Source organism: Pseudophryne corroboree, chromosome 3 (genome assembly GCF_028390025.1).
Source record: "Pseudophryne corroboree isolate aPseCor3 chromosome 3, aPseCor3.hap2, whole genome shotgun sequence".
Classification (NCBI taxonomy): domain Eukaryota; kingdom Metazoa; phylum Chordata; class Amphibia; order Anura; family Myobatrachidae; genus Pseudophryne; species Pseudophryne corroboree.
The window spans coordinates 696223205-696245312 of NC_086446.1; the positions used below are offsets into that span (position 1 = coordinate 696223205).

Below are 22108 nucleotides of genomic sequence, written 5' to 3' on the forward strand. Positions count from 1 at the left end.
TAGGACAAATGTGGCTCAATTCAGTCCCAGCTAAAAAAGGTTGCTTTAGATGTGGACGGGCAGGTTGTATGACCTGTAAGCATCTGGAGCACAGGAGTACCTATTTTCACTCGACTACCTATAACACTGATTTTGAGATCAAAAGTTATATTGATTGCAATACCACATATGTAGTTTACTTGATAACCTGCATATGTGGTGTGCAATATGTAGGAAGAACCATTCGAAAGCTCAATACAAGATTTTTAGAACACAGACGAAATATAGTGAAAGGAGTGAAAATGCATAGTTTATCTAGGCATGTTCAACAGAGACATATGGGCAAAATAGATGGTTTGAAGCTACAGGGCATTGAACATATACCTATTACAGTCAGAGGTGGAGATAGATTTAATCGCCTCTGCAAGAGAGAGGCTTTTTGGACATTTTCATTGGGTTCATTATTCCCTTTGGGGCTTAATGATAATATAGAAATGAATAATATATAAATTAGGTGGAAAGTAATTGGTTTATTTACATATGGATTCTCCCTCTTCTTATATCTCAAGTATTATAGGAGAAAATTTTTCTTCTCTCTCTTTTTTGGCATCTCTTTCTCTTTCTTTTCATACCCTCCAACTGGCCTTGGATATAGTTTCATTATATTGATGTAGTAAATCATTGGAGTAGAAACATCTTTATAGTGAAATAGGTGCTATGGGGTAGATAAAAAATCCTTTTTTTAGGACAGACAAAATAAGTGGAGAATTTAGTACAAAATATAGATTTTTGAAAAATGTGTGCTATGTTGGATGGAGCGGGATTTGAACCCGGGCCGGCTGGTTGTGGGTCGGGGGCTCTCTCCACCAGGCTAGGCCCCGGGTTGATAATGAAAGGTGAACTGTGGATTCACTTATCCTCTATATTTACCTAATAAGATCAAGTATGCAAATTCTCACGTGTTGTCATATTTTTTTTTTTTTAATTATCAATTGATGTTTTAAAGAAAGCTATATGTAATTGATTATATATAAAGTATATTAATTGTTAGATATGAATATAAGACAGAATGTTCTTTCTATTTGTTGAATATAATATATTTAACTAGTCATCAAGAAATGATTATGCATATATACCTGGAGTACACCTGTTCCTTATAATGAATGGAAACATGCGATTGGAGGAGACTCTGTTTAAATAAGGGTGCCCTATACAGGTGGCTATCTTCTGAGGAAACCGTTAGAATAACACAACGGAGAAACGCGTTAAGAGTGCCATACTCTTGTGCTTTTAAATCCACTTGGGACTCTGATCTGAACCACACTATCGCAGGAGCTGGTTACTTGTGAAGTTCGGCAGACATCTATCTGTATATCTGCATTCCGGAGGTGAGAAGCATTGCGGTCCCAGCTGGTTTGAAGTCCGGCGGCACGTCTATCTAAACCCTCCCCCTCCCGTTGGACGTATACCTGGGAGAAAACGGGGAGTGCGAACAGTACGTGACCGTGGCTGGGAGCTCTCATCGCGGTCTGTTTCATCTGACCTCCGCGGACGGAGCTACACAGGAGAACTAAGCTGTCAGCGGCGGTATGCTACGGCTCTGAGTAGCTCACAAAGCAACGGGGAAAGTCTGTGCCCGGTCCGCAGAGAGGTGAGAAACAGTGCTTGTGACAAACTATACAAAATAATTCTGCTGAATTCGATGCAACACCTGGCTAAGCGAATTTATGTACATCACAAATAATCAGCATATGAGAAATTTACAGATGAATGGCCATTCAGAGCAAATCTAATCAATACTGAAGCCTGTATCCATTTTAAATACCACAGTTCAATCCTATGAGTGCTTCTCTCAGGTGTGGGACATAATTACAAAATATCTATCTGAGTAAACACAGAAAGGGATTTTGGAACCTGCGTTTGATATTCTGTAGCAGCTGTCATCAAAATCACAATTTATGGACTAAGTGGAATCAATACAGACGGTTGATTAATGATACATATGTTAGTAGTACAAATTATATATATTAAGTGGTTTAATCAGCATTTTAGTAATATATGCATGTATTAATATTGCAAACAAGGAAAGAACCTTTTTTGTTTTTAAATTGTAATAAAACCTTATAAAACTTTATGCGCTCTCTCCCTTTATATATATTAGTTTTATTTTATCTTTGGTAATATTTCAGAGTACCAAGTGGGAGCAGCTTGTAGTTTTATATAATCTAATGTTTTTTGACTAGTTTATATATTTGAAAAGTACTTCGCGCCCGAATTAATATAGACACACAGGAGCGATAAAAATTCTTTCGCGTCTGTGTGTCTATATATAATTTTAGTATCTCAGACAGAGGGTGGGATGTACTAAAGGAAAAATGCGGTAAAACCCCCAAAAATGGGGGTTTTACCGCATTTTCAAATGTACTAAGACACTATCGCCAGGTTTTCGCCGTCCAGGGTATCGCCATCTCTGGATGGCAATACCCTATAGAAGCCTATGGGCTTCTTATTGCCGACCGCCGCAACCTGCCGCAGACGCCGACCCCCCTCCCCCCGGCATACCTTCCTCCAGGCAGCCCTGGACCCGGAAGGTAATCTCCTCCACCCCCTAGCAACGCAGCCGGAGGTCCTTCTGGCTGCAGAGGGGGAGGAGGAGGCGCTGGGGGCAGCCTGCTGCTGCTTCCCACAGTTAGAGGAGTCTGGAGAGCCGAGGGAGATGACGGAGACCCCCCACAGACACCTCACAGGTATCGTGGGGGGGCCTCCATCACCGCATTGCGATATTGACCGCCAGGGCCGGCGCCACCATTAGGCAGCTTTAGGCAGCTGGGCGGCTGCCACTGGAGGGCGGCACGCTCCCAGTAAACGTACTTTTTTCCCCCAATCAACTGCCCCTGGAAGATGCGGCCACAGATTATGTGTCCGAGGCAATCCCCCCTCGACCCCCGCCCGCCCCCCACATCCCCCCCACCCCCCCGAGCCTATCACATCTTCCACACAGAGGCGGAACTACCGGCAGTGCGAGCAGTGTGTTGCACTGGGGCCCGCCTCTGTCCAGGGGCCCAAGCATGTAATGAGTCAAACTGACTCATTACATGCCGCTGTGCGCTGCAGGCAACCGCTGCCCGCAGCGCACAGCCGCCCGGAGAGGAGAGGAGCAGCGGCACGGACGGGGGAAGGAGGAGGAGGGAGGTAAAGGAGGGAGCCGCAGCAGCGCTTTGTTACTGGTGGAGGCGCTGCTGCTGCTGCCCCTTTGCTTCCCTATAGGCTGTCTTCCGAGAACAGCCTATAGGGAAGCAGAGGGGCAGCAGCAGCAGCGCCTCCACCAGTAACAAAGCGCTGCTGCGGCTCCCTTCTTCACCTCCGTCCTCCACCTCCTCTACTGCCCGGGAATCATCTGACGCTGCTGCACCGAGGAGCCTGAGCCGCGGAGAGAGGGTAAGTATAATTCTTCTTTCTTTCTTTTTCTCTTTTTCTTTCTTTCTTTCTCTTTCTTTTTTCTTGGGCCTGCCTGCCGCTATGTGTAAAAATGGGGGACTGCCTGCCGCTATGTGTAAAAAGGGGAATCAGCCTGCAGCAATGTGTAAAAAGGGGGGACTGCCTGACGTAATGTGTAAAAATAGGGGAATCAGCCTGCCGCAATGTGTAAAAAGGGGGGACTGCCTGACGTAATGTGTAAAAAGGGGGAATCAGCCTGCCACAATGTGTAAAAATGGGGGACTGCCTGCCGCTATGTGTAAAAAGGGGTAATCTGCCTGCCGCTATGTGTAAAAAGGGGTAATCTGCCTGCCGCAATGTGTAAAAATGGGGAATCTGCCTGCCGTAATGTGTAAAAATGGGGACGCTGTCTGCTGTAATGTGTAACAAGGGCACGCTGTCTGCCGTAATGTGTAAAAAGGGGACGCTGTCTGCCGTTATGTGTAAAAAGGGGATGCTGTCTGCCGTAATGTGTAACAAGGGCACGCTGTCTGCCGTTATGTGTAAAAAGTGTACGCTGTCTGCCGCTATGTGTAACAAGGGCACGCGGTCTGCCGTTATGTGTAAAAAGTGCACGCTGTCTGCAAATATGTGTAAAAAGGGCACGCTGTCTGCCGTTATGTGTAAAAAGTGCACGCTGTCTGCCGTTATGTGTAAAAAGGGCACGCTGTCTGCCGTTATGTGTAAAAAGTGCACGCTGTCTGCCGTTATGTGTAAAAAGTGCACGCTGTCTGCTGTAATGTGTAAAAAGAGGAATCTGTCCGCTGTAAGGTGTAAAAGGGTCTCTACCTGGTGTAGTGGTGCTACTGTGCGGCGTAATTTGAATAATGGAGACTACTGTGTACCGTTTTATGAATTGGTATTATTTTGTGGCCACACCCCTTCCCCACGAAGCCACGCCACTATATATTTTTGCGCGCGCCTACGGCGCGCACTGCCCCTGTTTTGCATGCAGGGGTGGGGCTCCGATGCCGTTTCTTGCACACAGTGCTAAAATGTCTAGTTACGGCACTGTTGCTAGGTATCCATTTCTCTGGCCCTGAGCAGGTCCCCCTCACCAGATCCTCTCCAGGGGTGAGGGGGTGGACTTGGATGGGATGTGTGTGTGGGGGGGGGGCAAAGCATTTTGTCGCACCTGGGCCCACCGCTCGCTAGTTCCGCCACTGCTTTCACACACAGCTGTATGTTCGGCTCCGCCATCGCCGCCTCCTCCGATCCCAGTCAAGCAGCAGAACAGCCGCTGCGGCTGTGTGTGGAAGTGACAGGCAGGCTCGGTGGATGTGGGGGAGGGGGGGGGTAGCGGGCGCACTGCAGTTTGTCCTGATGGAGCGGAGGAGACAGCGGAGCCCAGCCAAGCATGCTGCTGCGGCTGTGTGCTGTAGTGACTGTCTCAGGGGCTGCTTCTCAAGATGGAGACGCTGAGGAGCAAAGGCGGCGGCAGGAGCAGAGCCGTGCATGTTGCAGCTGTGCGGGTAAGTGATGGGCTCGGGAGATGCCAGGGAGCAGAGGTAGCTTGACACAGTGGTAGATCAGCAGCCCGAATCCTGGAGATCAGGTCACTGCACCCTGCTGGCCTCTCCCTGCTTTGCCATGTTAACCCGAAGACCCTGTGTCACAACAGCGGTGCACACAGCTGGTAAGGAGCAGAGAAACAAGTGGCCAGAGTGTGGACAGGAGCGCAGTAGCTGTGTACAGTATTTGTGTGTATATGTGCAATGCATGCTGTATGTATGTATATATATATATCTATATATATATAGATATATATATATATACATATATATATATAGGGGATGCTGTCTGCCTTAAAGTGTAAAAAGGGGGACGCTGTCTGCCGTAATGTGTAAAACGGGGACGCTGTCTGCCTTAATGTGTAAAAAGGGGGACACTGTCTGCCTTAGTGTGTAAAAAGGGGATGCTGTCTGCCGTAATGTGTAAAAAGGGGGACGATGTCTGCCGTAATGTGTAAAAAGGGGACGCTGTCTGCCTTAATGTGTAAAAAGGGGACGCTGTCTGCAGCAATGTGTAAAAAGGGGGACGCTGTCTGCTGTAATGTGTAAAAAGGAGGCGCTGTCTGCCATAATGTGTAAAAGGGGGACGCTGTCTGCCGTAATGTGTAAAAAGGGGACGCTGTCTGCCTTAATGTGTAAAAAGGTGACGCTGTCTGCCTTAATGTGTAAAAAGGGGACGCTGTCTGCCGTAAGGTGTAAAAGGGGGGCGCTGTCTGCTGTAATGTGTAAAAAGGGGACGCTGTCTGCCTTAATGTGTAAAAAGGTGACGCTGTCTGCCGTAAGGTGTAAAAGGGGCTCTACCTGGTGTAGTGGTGCTACTGTGCGGCGTAATTTGAATAATGAGACTAATGTGCACCGTTATATGAATTGGTATTATTTTGTGGCCACACCCCTTCCCCACAAAGCCACGCCCTATATTTTTTGCTGCCCCTGTTTTACATGCAGGGGTGGGGCTCCGATGCCGTTTCTTGCACACAGCGCTAAAATGTCTAGTTACGGCACTGCTGCTAGGTATCCATTTCCCTGGCCCTGAGCAGGTCCCCCTCACCAGATCCTCTACAGGGGTGAGGGGGTGGACTTGGATGGGATGAGGGGGCAAAGCATTTTGTCGCACCTGGGCCCACCGCTCGTTAGTTCCACCACTGAATACTTTATATATCTAGTTTTTCTTTTTCTGCTATTTGCTGCTTCAGGAAGATCTGAATCAGACTGTTTACACACAGCTTCTAGAACATGATCACACCTCACACTTCACGTCTTTATTAGAACTAATTTTGACTGATAGAGGGGGGGGGGCTGTAGGCTGCACTTTGCCTAGGGTGCCAAAAAACCTTGCACCAGCCCTGTTGACCGCATATGTTAGTACATATGAAAATCAACATCACTGCGATAAGCGGCGAGGGGCGGCGATGTATCTTAATGCATCCCTCCCAGAGTGAGAAAGAATGTATAACGAGTGGCTAGGATACAGGGAATACCCCCGACAGCCGGTGAAATAACGCCAGGTGGAATACCGACCTCCACAGGGTATTCCCACTCGGTTGGTAGTACCACAGCACCAACCGAGTGGGAATACGTGAGCCACTGGGTCAGAAGCTGGCATGAGCAGCAAGCCTGCGCGTGGACATGCTGTCTCGCTTCCGGGATTCTGACAGAGGGGATCCCACTGTCAGTATACTGACAGTCGGCATCCCATCTGCCGGTAAAACATACTGATTCCTTGTAGAGATGAGCGGATTCTGTTTTACTTGGATTTACTCGGTTCTCAAAACGGCATCTTATTGGCTATTCAAAACACGTGACATTTGTGAGCCAATAAAATGCCGTTTTGAGAACCGAGTAAATCCGAGTAAAACCGAATCCGCTCATCTCTAATTCCTTGTATGCACCACCTTGTGGGGATTCCTGCCACCAGCGTGCAGGATGGCTATACCTCCCAATCCTCTCAATGCTATATATCCCAATCCCCCCACCTCTTCACAAATCAGGAAGAATGTCCTGATAGCGGGCTTGCAGCACAGGCTTCCAATAATGGGACTGTCCCATCAAAAGCAGGATGATTGGGAGGTACAGTGAGGCCAGATATCCCATGCCTGTTATATCCACAAATGCTCAAATACAAGTTTTGTACAATCCCCAGTTCCCAGTGGCTGTATTTTATCCTTGGCTACCACTTGTATATTTTAAGTAATCACTTTTTTTCTGGTTATATTTTGACAGAATATGACAGATGAGTTCAATAAATTCAACGTACTCTATCAGCCGTAAGTATATTGCACAGTTTCTAAGTATGTTTTATCTGTTTAGTGAAATGAACAAAAAGTGCAATATAAATGTTTATATGCGGATGTATGATGTCAACAACTCTCATAAACTGAATGGGACTTTCTTAAATAGAACCTGCCACCATGGGAATTGTCATTTTATTAATGTATTATACATTGTAGTACCTTCTGCACTGTTCATATTATATACTGCACATATCTGTATATACATATCTATATAAATAAATAGCTGCAGCAGACAGGCGGCACTCACGGCATGAAAGAACAACAGACAACGGTCTGGGAATATCAACGTTTCAATGTCTTATTCACATTTTCGTCAGGATAAACAAACAAAATAGTGCTACTCACCTAAATACCTCCGTCTGATGGTCCATGGCACCAGCGGCCCGCCGCGTCCCGCCGGATGAACAAATGACGTCATGCCGAGGCGCCGGCTTCGGCGTCATAGAGCACCCGGACCGGAACACCACTAAAAAGTGACAAAAGAACAAATTGTTTATCTAATATGAGATCGGACAATATAAAGAATAATATCCTTGGATTAAATATTTAAAGGCAAGAGACAAAGTGCTCAGTAACATAATTGCTGGGGATACAGCATGTCCGATATAAGTGCTGCCTAAACAACATGCCATTAAAGCCCAAAATATACATCATATAATAATGATAGATATCACACGCTAAGCCTACGCCTACTGGGAGTGTATCTTAGCATCTTAAAATTGCGACCGATGTATTCGCAATATTGCGATCACAAACTACTTAGCAGTTTTAGAGTAGCTCCACACTTACTCTGCCAGTGCGATCAGTTCAGTGCTTGTCGTTCCTGGTTTGACGTCACAAACACACCCAGCGTTCGCCCAACCACTCCCCCGTTTCTCCGGCCACTCCTGCGTTTTTTCCGGAAACGGTAGCGTTTTCAGCCACACGCCCATAAAACGCCGTGTTTCCGCCCAGTAACACCCATTTCCTGTCAATCACATTACGATCGCCGGAGCGAGGAAAAAGCCGTGAGTAAAAATACTATCTTCATAGCAAAGATACTTGGCGCAGTCGCAGTGCGAATATTGCGCATGCGCACTATGCGGAATTTCACTGCGATGCGATGAAAAATACCGAGCGAACGACTCGGAATGAGGGCCCATATTAAGCATTACAAAATCCATTGAGTGTGATAAGTTTGCACATACAGAAAAAATATAAAACACAGAAACGAGAACCGATATAATGTTGCAAAAGATGTTCAACAGTAACTGTGTGATGTGTCAGTTAAATGAAAGCAGACAAACCTGCATATTCATTTAACCCACGAGGAGATAAAGTGTCAAGCAAAAATATCCATCTAGCCTCTGCTTTCAACAGCATTTGACCACGATCTCCACCTCTTTTGAGTGGAGGAATGTGGTCAATGATACGATGTCGCAAAACTGCTATGGAATGTTTAGCGTTTAAAAAGTGTCTTGCTACAGGTTGGTCACTGCGGCCAGAAGTCAGAGCGGCTCTGATGGATGCTCGATGTCCAGCCATACGCTCTTTAAACATACAGTCTGTCTTGCCGACATAATGAAGCCCGCAAGGGCAGCTGAGAAGATAAACTACAAAACGTGTGGTACATGTCACACGGTGTCGAATCTTAAATTTTTTGCCGGTAAACGGGTGGCAGAAAGTGTCCCCTGTCAGCATATGGCTGCACGTAGTGCAGCCTAGGCACTTGAAGCACCCAGGGCAAGAATATTTAAGAAATGTGCTGATTTGTGTTCTTTTAGTGCTTTCAATATTAGTTTTCACAACAAAATCACGTATGTTTGTTTCCTCTACGGTAAGCCGGCATAATACGTGTGTTAGATAAAGTACTAAGTTTTTTGTCTGTTTGCACTATAGGCCAGAATTGTTTAGTGACTTTATTAACCATAGAGCTCTGTGTGTTAAACTGATTGGTCCAAATTAACCTGTCAATGTTGGTAGATTTATCGACAGGAGCTAGAGTGTCACTCCTTCTCATCATGAGTACTTTATTTTTAATGGTAATTAAATCTGAATAAGCATATCCTCTTTGTGAATAGGGAAGGCCCCTACGAAGGCAAATTGGATGGTGACTAGAAGCTTGTAAAAGATTATTTCTGTCGGTATCTTAAATGTAAATATCTGTCTCAATTTTTTGTTCTTTGATGGTAATTAACACATCTAAATAGTTGACACTTTGTTCATGTATGGTATACGTAAATTTAACAGGGGAATTGGATTCATTGTGTAATTCAAGTAAAGATTCCAAACTGCTACGGGGACCTGTCCAGAACAGAAGCAAATTGTCTATATATCTAAAGCCCAGTACCCACGGGCCGATATAGGAGAGATGTGTGCTGAGCGAAGCGCTCAGCACACATCTCTCCTGCCGCTCAGCACAGCGCGATCTGTGCTGAGCGTGCGGGGGGAGACGGGGGGGCCGCTCACTTCACCCAGCGGGTGAAGTGAGCGACCCGCTAGATTGGCCTGCATGCAGGCCAATCTAGCAGCGGCGATAGCGATGTGCGGGGCCGCGCATCGCTATCGCCGAGGGGGCTACACACGGAGCGATCATCCCGATATTCTAAGCAATCTAGTCAGATTGCTTAGAATATCGCGCCGTGAGTACCCCCCTTAAGATACAATAAGACAAAAGGTTTGGTTGCCTTGTTGGACAGAAACAATGCCTCCTCTATTTGCAACATGTAACTGTTAGCAAAAGAGGGCGACACGTTGCTGCCCATGGAACAACCTTGGAGCTGTAAAAAAAAATTGGTTATTAAACAAGAAATAATTCCTTTGTAAAGTGAGCTGTAACATTGTACGTTGGATTATTGCGAATCAGGATGTCAACCGCTTTCAGTCCTTCTGCATGAGGGATACAGGTGTACAAATTCTGGACATCAATAGTGGCCAGTAAACAATTGGTAGGAACAGTCCCAATAGCTGATAATTTATTGAGAAGAGATGTAGTATCTTTTAGGCAGTGATCAACTTCTTGAATGCATGGTTGTAAATGATAGTCCAAAAATATGGATACCTTTTGGAAAAGGGACCCCCTCGCAGAAATTATAGGGCATGCAGGAGGAAATTGACTATTTTTATGTACTTTTGGTACAGAATATAAAATCGGTACAACTGGAAATTTAGTACTTAATGCTTGACACTGAGTAGATGACAAAAGACCTTCCTGGGTGGCTTGTGATAGAATATTGTCCAACTCCTTTTTAAAATTGATGGTTGGATCAGACTGGAGTTTTCGGTATGTTAGGACATCAGACAATTGTCGATCCAGTTCAGAGATATTATTTTGTACCACAATCGCTCCCCCCTTATCCGCCGGGCGGATTACGATGTCATCATACTTGCTAAGGTTATTCAAAGCCTGCCGTTCATCCTTGGTGAGATTAGAATTGGGGGGTTTTTCCTTTTTGATGGCAGTTTGTACCTGATGGTTAACAGTTCTTGTAAATGTTTTAATGGACTGATTTTGAGAAACCGGATCAAATTTGGATCGAACTCTTAGTGCTGATGGTAATGCACTACTACTAGATGAAGCCGATGGATTTTGTGTAAAATATTATTTCAAACGGAGTTGTCGTTCTAATTTGTACTGTTCTACCTTCCAAATGAATGGATCAAATTTTGTAGTGGGGACAAAATTAAGTCCCTTAGATAGAACCTGTAATTCAATGGGAGCAAGATGGCGATCTGAAAGATTGAAAATCATCTCCGTTTGGAGTAAGTTGTTTTTCTTCCTCGCCGTCCTCTTGCATTGCCCGCCCTGCCTCGTGATCTGCCGTTTGGATCGGCAATTTGTGCCCGTGTGCGCACTGCGCACTCCTAAAGGGGGAAGGCCAGTGTTAGAATATTGTGTTTCTGCTTCACTAGCAGAGGCTGTGCCCTCAGTTGAAGTGTCGGTATCCAGCTGATGTACATTGAATCGATTGTAAAGACGTCTTCTGGGTGGTCGCTTGGCTGTAGGTGTACCTGAGACCCAAGGATACACTTGTCGTTTCGCATAATCGCTGTTAACGATGTCCAATTTATTCCTCTTATAGGAAATAAGGTCTTTCTGATATTTGTCAAGCTGGTTAGACAATTTTTCATACCAGTTTGTGGAGGTATCGGACTGTAGAGTCACTTTATGAGAATTCTCAAAAGTCTCAATTTGACTTTGCGTGATCTCTAGTTCACGGGTAACCTCTTCTATAACCAGTAAAATAAGATCGTATGAGCATTTGTTTAAAATGGACACCCACTTTTTGCAAAAGGCTACATTAAACCTCCCAATGGTGGGTATATTTTTTATGTGAAACCCACGGGGTATAAATATACGAGAAAAGATGGAGGGTGCACAAGTGAGTATATCTACAGTATCAAGACTTTATTTTTAAAATACTGCTCACATACATCATATATTGTAACGGGTGTAGTATTGTATGCCGGCGGTCGGGCTCCCGGCGACCAGCATACCGGCGCCGGGAGCCCGACCGCTGGCATACCGACAGTGTGGCGAGCGCAAATGAACCCCTTGCGGGCTCGCTGCACTCGCCACGCCGTGGGCACGGTGGCGCGCTACGCGCACCACGCTTTTTTATTCTCCCTCCAGGGGGGTCGTGGACCCCCACGTGGGAGAATAAGTGTCGATATGCCGGCTGTCGGGATCCCGGTGCCGGTATACTGTGCGCCGGGATCCCGACAGCCGGCATACTGAAGACCACCCATTGTGGGTGTAGTATTGTATGCCGGTGGTCGGGCTCCCGGTGACCAGCATACCGGCGCCGGAAGCCCGACCGTCGGCATACCGACAGTGTGGCGAACGCAAATGAGCCCCTTGCGGGCGCCGGGATCCCGACAGCCGGCATACTGAAGACCACTCATTGTAACAGTAAGTGTAGTACAAAACCACAGCACAGAATGCAGCCAGATACCTGGGGATCATTCTAGCATCTCCCAGGATCAGCAATCTCACACAGCGCTCAGATACCGCCTGATCGCTTCCCAGTTGCTGGCAGCGGTATGTGATGTCACCACGTCAGTCAGCCTACAAGCTACTTTCAATGCGTTTCATCATTCGAAGACTCACTGACGCAGTTCTCGAATTATGAAATGCATTTCCTTGATTAAAAAAAAAAACCCTGTGCAGTGTTGAATTGTTGGAGTGTATAATGCTTTTTTGCTGTTTTATTAATACACTTATTTGTGGAGTGCCGCCTGTATCTTCATACCCTGCATACCCTAACGTGGGATCACTCTGTATATATGTAAATGGCAGGATTGAAGGAGGGCACCCTGGAATGTTACTATTATGTTTTCTCCTGGGTGCCAAAAATAATTTGCAATATAAATATACTGTTCGTGAAAATTTTCACGGTTGTAAATATAAATGACTGTTACAAATTTTGTAAATCTATAGAGATGTAAATTTGAGACGTCTTAATGTAAGTAAATATTAATCCATAGTTCTTGCTGTTACCCGAGGAGCACCCATAGCAGATATGGTAAAAAGTGACAAGACCATTTTTGTAGTTTATAACATTTTATACACAGGAGGTGCAATCCAAATTTTGATCCGATTGTCTGTTTCGGCGTTATCGTTCACGCAATGCAAGCCATGCATTTATGTATACCCCCTTTTCATCCCCTTAGGGGAGGTTTATTAAAATTCTCATTACGTAGTTTTCCTATTTCCCACCTGCAGAATACCTATGTTGATTTCAGCTTCCTAACATATTGGGAAGTAAGAGAATTAATGATGAGTAAGTCAGTGAGTGAGTGAGTGAGTGAGTGAGTGAGTGAGTGCGTGAGTGCATGAGTGAGTGAGTGAGTGAGTGAGGGCTTTTGTATTTTTAATAGTTTATTAAATTTTACACACAGGAGGTGCAATCCAAGTTTAGATCAGATTGTCCGTTTGGACGTTATCGTTCATACAACCAAGCCACACATCGGTAATGATGTCATTATGTCAATCCTCTTTTCATCCCCTTAGAGGAGGTTTATTAAAATTCTAATTACATAGTTTTCCTATTCCCCACCTGCAGAATACCTATGTTACATTTCATCTTTCTAACATATCAGGAAGTAAGAGAATTAGTGATGTGTGAGTGAGTGAGGGCTTTCCATTTATATACTGTATATAGATATAGCATACATACAGAATCTAGCAGATTAAGAAAAAGGCCAGCACTCACGTCAGCAGATAAGATATGCAGAGATTTATTTTATCATCTTGTAGAATAATAGATACATTCTGATACATTCAGATACATTACACTACACTATATCCAAGGCTCATTTGTTCTTCACATGAAAGCTGCTCCATCTTACCAGCAACATTTCCATAAACCAAGTTATAGAATGAAAGAAATTATCATTAGAAAAAGAAAACCTTATTAGGTGACATAGTGCTAGCTCAGGTTTAAAATATACCCTGTACGTGCCCTGTAGGGCCATGTGGTCAGTTACTGGTATCTACTTGTAAGGTCTTGAGGTGTCCCAAGCCTCTAATATATGATACAGTGCTTAAAGTGGTACTAGAGAGGTTGTGGAGCTCATCCCCCCTCCCCCCGTCACCCATGTAATAAAGGCAATTCATGTAATAAAGGGGCGTGGTCTCAAAAAATATGGGGCATGGTCAAACAATAGTATCCCCAAATAAAATTATGCCACAGAGTAGCGCAATCTTATTCACATTACACGACATATTAGTGTCCCTTATTCATGTTATGACACACATTAGTGCCCCTTATACACAAAGCCCACAGTAGTAGCACCCCTTATACACATAATGCCACAGCAGTAGCACCCCTTATACAATGCCCACAGTAGTAGTGCCCCTTTTGCAATGTCCACTGTACTGATAGTGTCCACAGTGGTAGTGCCCCTTATATAAAGCCCATAGTAGTGGTGCCGCTTATGCAATGCCCACAGTAGTAATGCCCCTTATGTCCCCAGGAGTGATGTCCCTTATGAAGTGCCCCCTTTACAATGTCCTCATTAGTAGTGGCCCCAGTAGTAATGCCTTTAATGGTAATGCCCCTGTGTAGTATTGCCTCCAGTAGTAATGTCGCCTGTAGTAATGCCCCCAGTCGTTTAGCCCCCTGTAGTTTATCCAGTACATGCATTGTAGTTTAGCCCCAGTAGTTATGCCCCTGTAGTTATGCCCCCAGTGGTAATGACCCTGCAGTTATGACCCCAGTAGTTTACCCCTCCTTTAGTTTAGCCTCCCAGTAGTAATGCCCCCAGTATTGTAGCCCCTGTAGTTATGCCTCCAGTAGTTTAGCCCCTGTAGTTATGCCCCAGTAGTTTAGCCTCCCTGTAGTTTAGCCCTCATGTAGGTTGCCCCATGTAGTTTAGCCCCCTGTAGTTTATCCCCCAGTGGTAATGCCCCCTGTAGATTAGCCCCTGTAGTTATAGTGCCTGCAGTTATGCCCCCAGTAGTTTAGCCCCCAGTAATAATGCCTCTGTAGTTTAGCCCCATGTAGTTTACCCCCAGTAGTTAGCCCCCATGTAGTTTGTGCCCAGTAGTTAGCCCCATGTAGTTTAGCCCCCCAGTAGTTTAGCCCCCAGTAGTTTAGCCCCTGTAGTTATGTCCCCCTGTAGTTTAGCCCCCCTGCAGTTTGCCCCCAGTAGTTAGCCCCCATGTAATTTGCCCCCTTATAGTTTGCCCCCAGTAGAAGCGCCGCTAATACACTTACACATATGAAAAAAATAAATAAAGCACAATACTCACCAAGCTCTGCTCCCGCGTCTGACTGCTGTGGTCCTTCCGGCGTCCGCTCCTCGGTACTATGGGAGAGACGTCATGACGTCTCTCCCATATCACACACTGACAGAGCTGGAAGCCGGAGCTCAGTAGTGAGCTCCTGCTGCCTGCTTCCGCTGTGGAGAGGTTGCCGGGCACCCGCTGGTAACACAATCTGTATATGAACAAGGAAAACCACCAGGGTTGTGTAATAGTCAGGGTTGGACTGGCCCACAGGGGTACAGGGGAAACCCCCGGCGGGCCCCACTGCCCCCTCCTCCAAGGATAAGGTTCCAGACTGTGCACTTGAATTATACATATGTCACCTTGTACGGCATAACTGCATAGGACTATGGTGTATTATCTACAGCTATTACTCTGGTACTTTAATGCATGTATTAGCAGTATTTACTATATATATATATATATATATATATTAGTGATGAGCGGGTTCGGTTCCTCGGAAACCGAACCCCCGCCGAACTTCACCCATTTTACACGGGTCCGAGGCATACTCGGATTCTCCCGTATGGCTCGGTTAACCCGAGCGTGCCCGAACGTCATCATCCCGCTGTCGGATTCTCGCGAGATTCGGATTCTATATAAGCAGCCGCGCGTCGCCGCCATTTTCACTCGTGCATTGGAAATGTTAGGGAGAGGACGTGGCTGGCGTCCTCTCCGTTTATTAATGTTGATGCAAATATTTGTGCTTATTGCTTAATTGTGGGGACTGGGGAGCAGCTGTATTATATAGGAGGAGTACAGTGCAGAGTTTTGCTGACAGTGACCACCAGTATACGTTGTCTGCCTGAAAAACACTCCATATCTGTGCTCAGTGTGCTGCATATATCTGTGCTCACACTGCTTAATTGTGGGGACTGGGGAGCAGCTGTATTATATAGGAGGAGTACAGTGCAGAGTTTTGCTGACAGTGACCACCAGTATACGTTGTCTGCCTGAAAAACACTCCATATCTGTGCTCAGTGTGCTGCATATATCTGTGCTCACACTGCTTAATTGTGGGGACTGGGGACCAGCAGTATTATATAGGAGGAGTACAGTGCAGAGTTTTGCTGACAGTGACCACCAGTATACGTTGTCTGCCTGAAAAACACTCCATATCTGTGCTCAGTGTGCTGCATATATCTGTGCTCACACTGCTTAATTGTGGGGACTGGGGACCAGCAGTATTATATAGGAGGAGTACAGTGCAGAGTTTTGCTGACAGTGACCACCAGTATACGTTGTCTGCCTGAAAAACACTCCATATCTGTGCTCAGTGTGCTGCATATATCTGTGCTCACACTGCTTTATTGTGGGGACTGGGGACCAGCAGTATTATATGGGAGGAGTACAGTGCAGAGTTTTGCTGACAGTGACCACCAGTATATATAGCAGTACGGTACGGAAGGCCACTGCTCTACCTACCTCTGTGTCGTCAAGTATACTATCCATCTAGATTCTATACCTGTGGTGCATTTTAGTTTTGCAGTTTGCTGACAGTGACCACCAGTATATATAGCAGTACGGTACGGAAGGCCACTGCTCTACCTACCTCTGTGTCGTCAAGTATACTATCCATCTAGATTCTATACCTGTGGTGCATTTTAGTTTTGCAGTTTGCTGACAGTGACCACCAGTATATATAGCAGTACGGTACGGAAGGCCACTGCTCTACCTACCTCTGTGTCGTCAAGTATACTATCCATCTAGATTCTATACCTGTGGTGCATTTTAGTTTTGCAGTTTGCCCATCTAGGAGTGGCACTGCAGTGTCAGACAGGATGGCACTTCAAAAAAATAGTCCCCAAACAGCACATTATGCAAAGAAAAAAAGAGGCGCAATGAGGTAGCTGTGTGACTAAGCTAAGCGACCCGAGTGGCCGACACAAACACCTGGCCCATCTAGGAGTGGCACTGCAGTGTCAGACAGGATGACACTTCAAAAATATAGTCCCCAAACAGCACATGATGCAAAGAAAAAAAGAGGCGCAATGAGGTAGCTGTGTGACTAAGCTAAGCGACACAAGTGGCCGACGCAAACACCTGGCCCATCTAGGAGTGGCACTGCAGTTTTCTAGCGAGAGGCTGAGTGCTTCCATCCTCATGTGAATCTGAACCACTAGCCATGAACATAGGCCAGGGCCTCAGCCGTTCCTTGCCACTCCGTGTCGTAAATGGCATATTGGCAAGTTTACGCTTCTCATCAGAAGCTTTCATTTTTGATGTTTGGGTCATTTTACTGAACTTTTGTTTTTTGGATTTTACATGCTCTCTACTATGACATTGGGCATCGGCCTTGGCAGACGACGTTGATGGCATTTCATCGTCTCGGCCATGACTAGTGGCAGCAACTTCAGCATGAGGTGGAAGTGGATCTTGATCTTTCCCTATTTTAACCTCCACATTTTTGTTCTCCATTTTTTAATGTATTGGCTGACAGGAGAAAGCCTTAGTTGTAGGGGCTGAGAGGAACTTAAACCGGGGAGGTTTAATCAGACCCCTGGACATGTAAGTGTTAAAAGGAAACCCGAAGGTGTGACCATGACAACCAGGTAAAAGTCAAAATAAAAGTTTATTAACAGACTCCGTGTAAACAAACAGCATTCAAGGTAAATAATGGCAATGATAAATAATATGATTCCTGGAGCACTCTGACCATGAAATGGTTACACAGGACACTGGTAGGTAAGAACAGCTGTTACAGTCCTTAGATGGAATAACCTTACCAGGCCTGGCTGTAGTAGTGAAGATATCCAAGGAACATGCCAGTAGATGGAACAGATGAAGTTGGTAACTTGAATCAGCTGTTGTAATTGCTGGATGGAACTAGCCAGGTGGTAAGACACGGAGTGGATGCGGAATAGAATCAGCCAGATGATAAAGTCACTGAATGAATGCTGGGTGGAACCAGCCAGGTGATGAAACACGGAGTGAATATAGTAAGATGCTAGGGAGCGTGGAAACAGAGGAATTGAAGGATGATTACCGGTGGTAGTGGATACTGCTGGAAGTAGAGATGAGCGCCTGAAATTTTTCGGGTTTTGTGTTTTGGTTTTGGGTTCGGTTCCGCGGCCGTGTTTTGGGTTCGAATGCGTTTTGGCAAAACCTCACCGAATTTTTTTTGTCGGATTCGGGTGTGTTTTGGATTCGGGTGTTTTTTTCAAAAAACACTAAAAAACAGCTTAAATCATAGAATTTGGGGGTCATTTTGATCCCAAAGTATTATTAACCTCAAAAACCATAATTTACACTCATTTTCAGTCTATTCTGAATACCTCACACCTCACAATATTATTTTTAGTCCTAAAATTTGCACTGAGGTCGCTGTGTGAGTAAGATAAGCGACCCTAGTGGCCGACACAAACACCGGGCCCATCTAGGAGTGGCACTGCAGTGTCACGCAGGATGTCCCTTCCAAAAAACCCTCCCCAAACAGCACATGACGCAAAGAAAAAAAGAGGCGCAATGAGGTAGCTGTGTGAGTAAGATTAGCGACCCTAGTGGCCGACACAAACACTGGGCCCATCTAGGAGTGGCACTGCAGTGTCACGCAGGATGGCCCTTCCAAAAAACCCTCCCCAAACAGCACATGACGCAAAGAAAAAAAGAGGCGCAATGAGGTAGCTGTGTGAGTAAGATTAGCGACCCTAGTGGCCGACACAAACACCGGGCCCATCTAGGAGTGGCACTGCAGTGTCACGCAGGATGTCCCTTCCAAAAAACCCTCCCCAAACAGCACATGACGCAAAGAAAAAAAGAGGCGCAATGAGGTAGCTGTGTGAGTAAGATTAGCGACCCTAGTGGCCGACACAAACACCGGGCCCATCTAGGAGTGGCACTGCAGTGTCACGCAGGATGTCCCTTCCAAAAAACCCTCCCCAAACAGCACATGACGCAAAGAAAAAAAGAGGCGCAATGAGGTAGCTGACTGTGTGAGTAAGATTAGCGACCCTAGTGGCCGACACAAACACCGGGCCCATTTAGGAGTGGCACTGCAGTGTCACGCAGGATGTCCCTTCCAAAAAACCCTCCCCAATCAGCACATGATGCAAAGAAAAAGAAAAGAAAAAAGAGGTGCAAGATGGAATTGTCCTTGGGCCCTCCCACCCACCCTTATGTTGTATAAACAAAACAGGACATGCACACTTTAACCAACCCATCATTTCAGTGACAGGGTCTGCCACACGACTGTGACTGATATGACGGGTTGGTTTGGACCCCCCCAAAAAAGAAGCAATTAATCTCTCCTTGCACAAACTGGCTCTACAGAGGCAAGATGTCCACCTCATCATCACCCTCCGATATATCACCGTGTACATCCCCCTCCTCACAGATTATCAATTCGTCCCCACTGGAATCCACCATCTCAGCTCCCTGTGTACTTTGTGGAGGCAATTGCTGCTGGTCAATGTCTCCGCGGAGGAATTGATTATAATTCATTTTAATGAACATCATCTTCTCCACATTTTCTGGATGTAACCTCGTACGCCGATTGCTGACAAGGTGAGCGGCGGCACTAAACACTCTTTCGGAGTACACACTTGTGGGAGGGCAACTTAGGTAGAATAAAGCCAGTTTGTGCAAGGGCCTCCAAATTGCCTCTTTTTCCTGCCAGTATAAGTACGGACTGTGTGACGTGCCTACTTGGATGCGGTCACTCATATAATCCTCCACCATTCTATCAATGTTGAGAGAATCATATGCAGTGACAGTAGACGACATGTCCGTAATCGTTGTCAGGTCCTTCAGTCCGGACCAGATGTCAGCATCAGCAGTTGCTCCAGACTGCCCTGCATCACCGCCAGCGGGTGGGCTCGGAATTCTGAGCCTTTTCCTCGCACCCCCAGTTGCGGGAGAATGTGAAGGAGGAGATGTTGACAGGTCGCGTTCCGCTTGACTTGACAATTTTGTCACCAGCAGGTCTTTCAACCCCAGCAGACTTGTGTCTGCCGGAAAGAGAGATCCAAGGTAGGCTTTAAATCTAGGATCGAGCACGGTGGCCAAAATGTAGTGCTCTGATTTCAACAGATTGACCACCCGTGAATCCTTGTTAAGCGAATTAAGGGCTCCATCCACAAGTCCCACATGCCTAGCGGAATCGCTCCGTGTTAGCTCCTCCTTCAATGTCTCCAGCTTCTTCTGCAAAAGCCTGATGAGGGGAATGACCTGACTCAGGCTGGCAGTGTCTGAACTGACTTCACGTGTGGCAAGTTCAAAGGGCATCAGAACCTTGCACAACGTTGAAATCATTCTCCACTGCGCTTGAGACAGGTGCATTCCACCTACTATATCGTGCTCAATTGTATAGGCTTGAATGGCCTTTTGCTGCTCCTCCAACCTCTGAAGCATATAGAGGGTTGAATTCCACCTCGTTACCACTTCTTGCTTCAGATGATGGCAGGGCAGGTTCAGTAGTTTTTGGTGGTGCTCCAGTCTTCTGTACGTGGTGCCTGTACGCCGAAAGTGTCCCGCAATTCTTCTGGCCACCGACAGCATCTCTTGCACGCCCCTGTCGTTTTTTAAAAAATTCTGCACCACCAAATTCAAGGTATGTGCAAAACATGGGACGTGCTGGAATTTGCCCATATTTAATGCACACACAATATTGCTGGCGTTGTCCGATGCCACAAATCCACAGGAGAGTCCAATTGGGGTAAGCCATTCCGCGATGATCTTCCTCAGTTGCCGTAAGAGGTTTTCAGCTGTGTGCGTATTCTGGAAAGCGGTGATACAAAGCGTAGCCTGCCTAGGAAAGAGTTGGCGTTTGCGAGATGCTGCTACTGGTGCCGCCGCTGCTGTTCTTGCGGCGGGAGTCCATACATCTACCCAGTGGGCTGTCACAGTCATATAGTCCTGACCCTGCCCTGCTCCACTTGTCCACATGTCCGTGGTTAAGTGGACATTGGGTACAACTGCATTTTTTAGGACACTGGTGAGTCTTTTTCTGACGTCCGTGTACATTCTCGGTATCGCCTGCCTAGAGAAGTGGAACCTAGATGGTATTTGGTAACGGGGGCACACTGCCTCAATAAATTGTCTAGTTCCCTGTGAACTAACGGCGGATACCGGACGCACGTCTAACACCAACATAGTTGTCAAGGCCTCAGTTATCCGCTTTGCAGTAGGATGACTGCTGTGATATTTCATCTTCCTCGCAAAGGACTGTTGAACAGTCAATTGCTTACTGGAAGTAGTTCAAGTGGGCTTACGACTTCCCCTCTGGGATGACCATCGACTCCCAGCGGCAACAACAGCAGCGCCAGCAGCAGTAGGCGTTACACGCAAGGATGCATCGGAGGAATCCCAGGCAGGAGAGGACTCGTCAGAATTGCCAGTGACATGGCCTGCAGGACTATTGGCATTCCTGGGGAAGGAGGAAATTGACACTGAGGGAGTTGGTGGGGTGGTTTGCGTGAGCTTGGTTACAAGAGGAAGGGATTTACTGGTCAGTGGACTGCTTCCGCTGTCACCCAAAGTTTTTGAACTTGTCACTGACTTATTATGAATGCGCTGCAGGTGACGTATAAGGGAGGATGTTCCGAGGTGGTTAACGTCCTTACCCCTACTTATTACAGCTTGACAAAGGGAACACACGGCTTGACACCTGTTGTCCGCATTTCTGGTGAAATACCTCCACACCGAAGAGCTGATTTTTTTGGTATTTTCACCTGGCATGTCAACGGCCATATTCCTCCCACGGACAACAGGTGTCTCCCCGGGTGCCTGACTTAAACAAACCACCTCACCATCAGAATCCTCCTGGTCAATTTCCTCCCCAGCGCCAGCAACACCCATATCCTCCTCATCCTGGTGTACTTCAACACTGACATCTTCAATCTGACTATCAGGAACTGGACTGCGGGTGCTCCTTCCAGCACTTGCAGGGGGCGTGCAAATGGTGGAAGGCGCATGCTCTTCACGTCCAGTGTTGGGAAGGTCAGGCATCGCAACCGACACAATTGGACTCTCCTTGTGGATTTGGGATTTCGAAGAATGCACAGTTCTTTGCTGTGCTGCTTTTGCCAGCTTGAGTCTTTTCATTTTTCTAGCGAGAGGCTGAGTGCTTCCATCCTCATGTGAAGCTGAACCACTAGCCATGA

At 46.3% G+C, this 22108-nt stretch overlaps 1 protein-coding gene and 1 long non-coding RNA gene across 6 annotated transcripts in view; one reads left to right on the top strand and one right to left on the bottom strand.

The window, feature by feature from the left end:
• BLNK (B cell linker) overlaps positions 1–22108 on the top strand; it is a 438756-nt gene that overhangs the window by 159061 nt on the left and 257587 nt on the right. For both annotated transcript variants that reach the window (XM_063962019.1, XM_063962021.1), the window contains exon 3: positions 7188–7231. In XM_063962019.1, the coding sequence (XP_063818089.1) occupies positions 7188–7231 (44 nt within the window). The remainder of the gene's footprint in view (positions 1–7187; positions 7232–22108) is intronic.
• LOC135056621 (uncharacterized) overlaps positions 1–22108 on the bottom strand; it is a 274060-nt gene that overhangs the window by 56429 nt on the left and 195523 nt on the right. For all 4 annotated transcript variants that reach the window (XR_010244033.1, XR_010244032.1, XR_010244034.1 and 1 more), the window contains one exon: positions 7604–7724. This is a non-coding gene — a long non-coding RNA (uncharacterized LOC135056621). The remainder of the gene's footprint in view (positions 1–7603; positions 7725–22108) is intronic.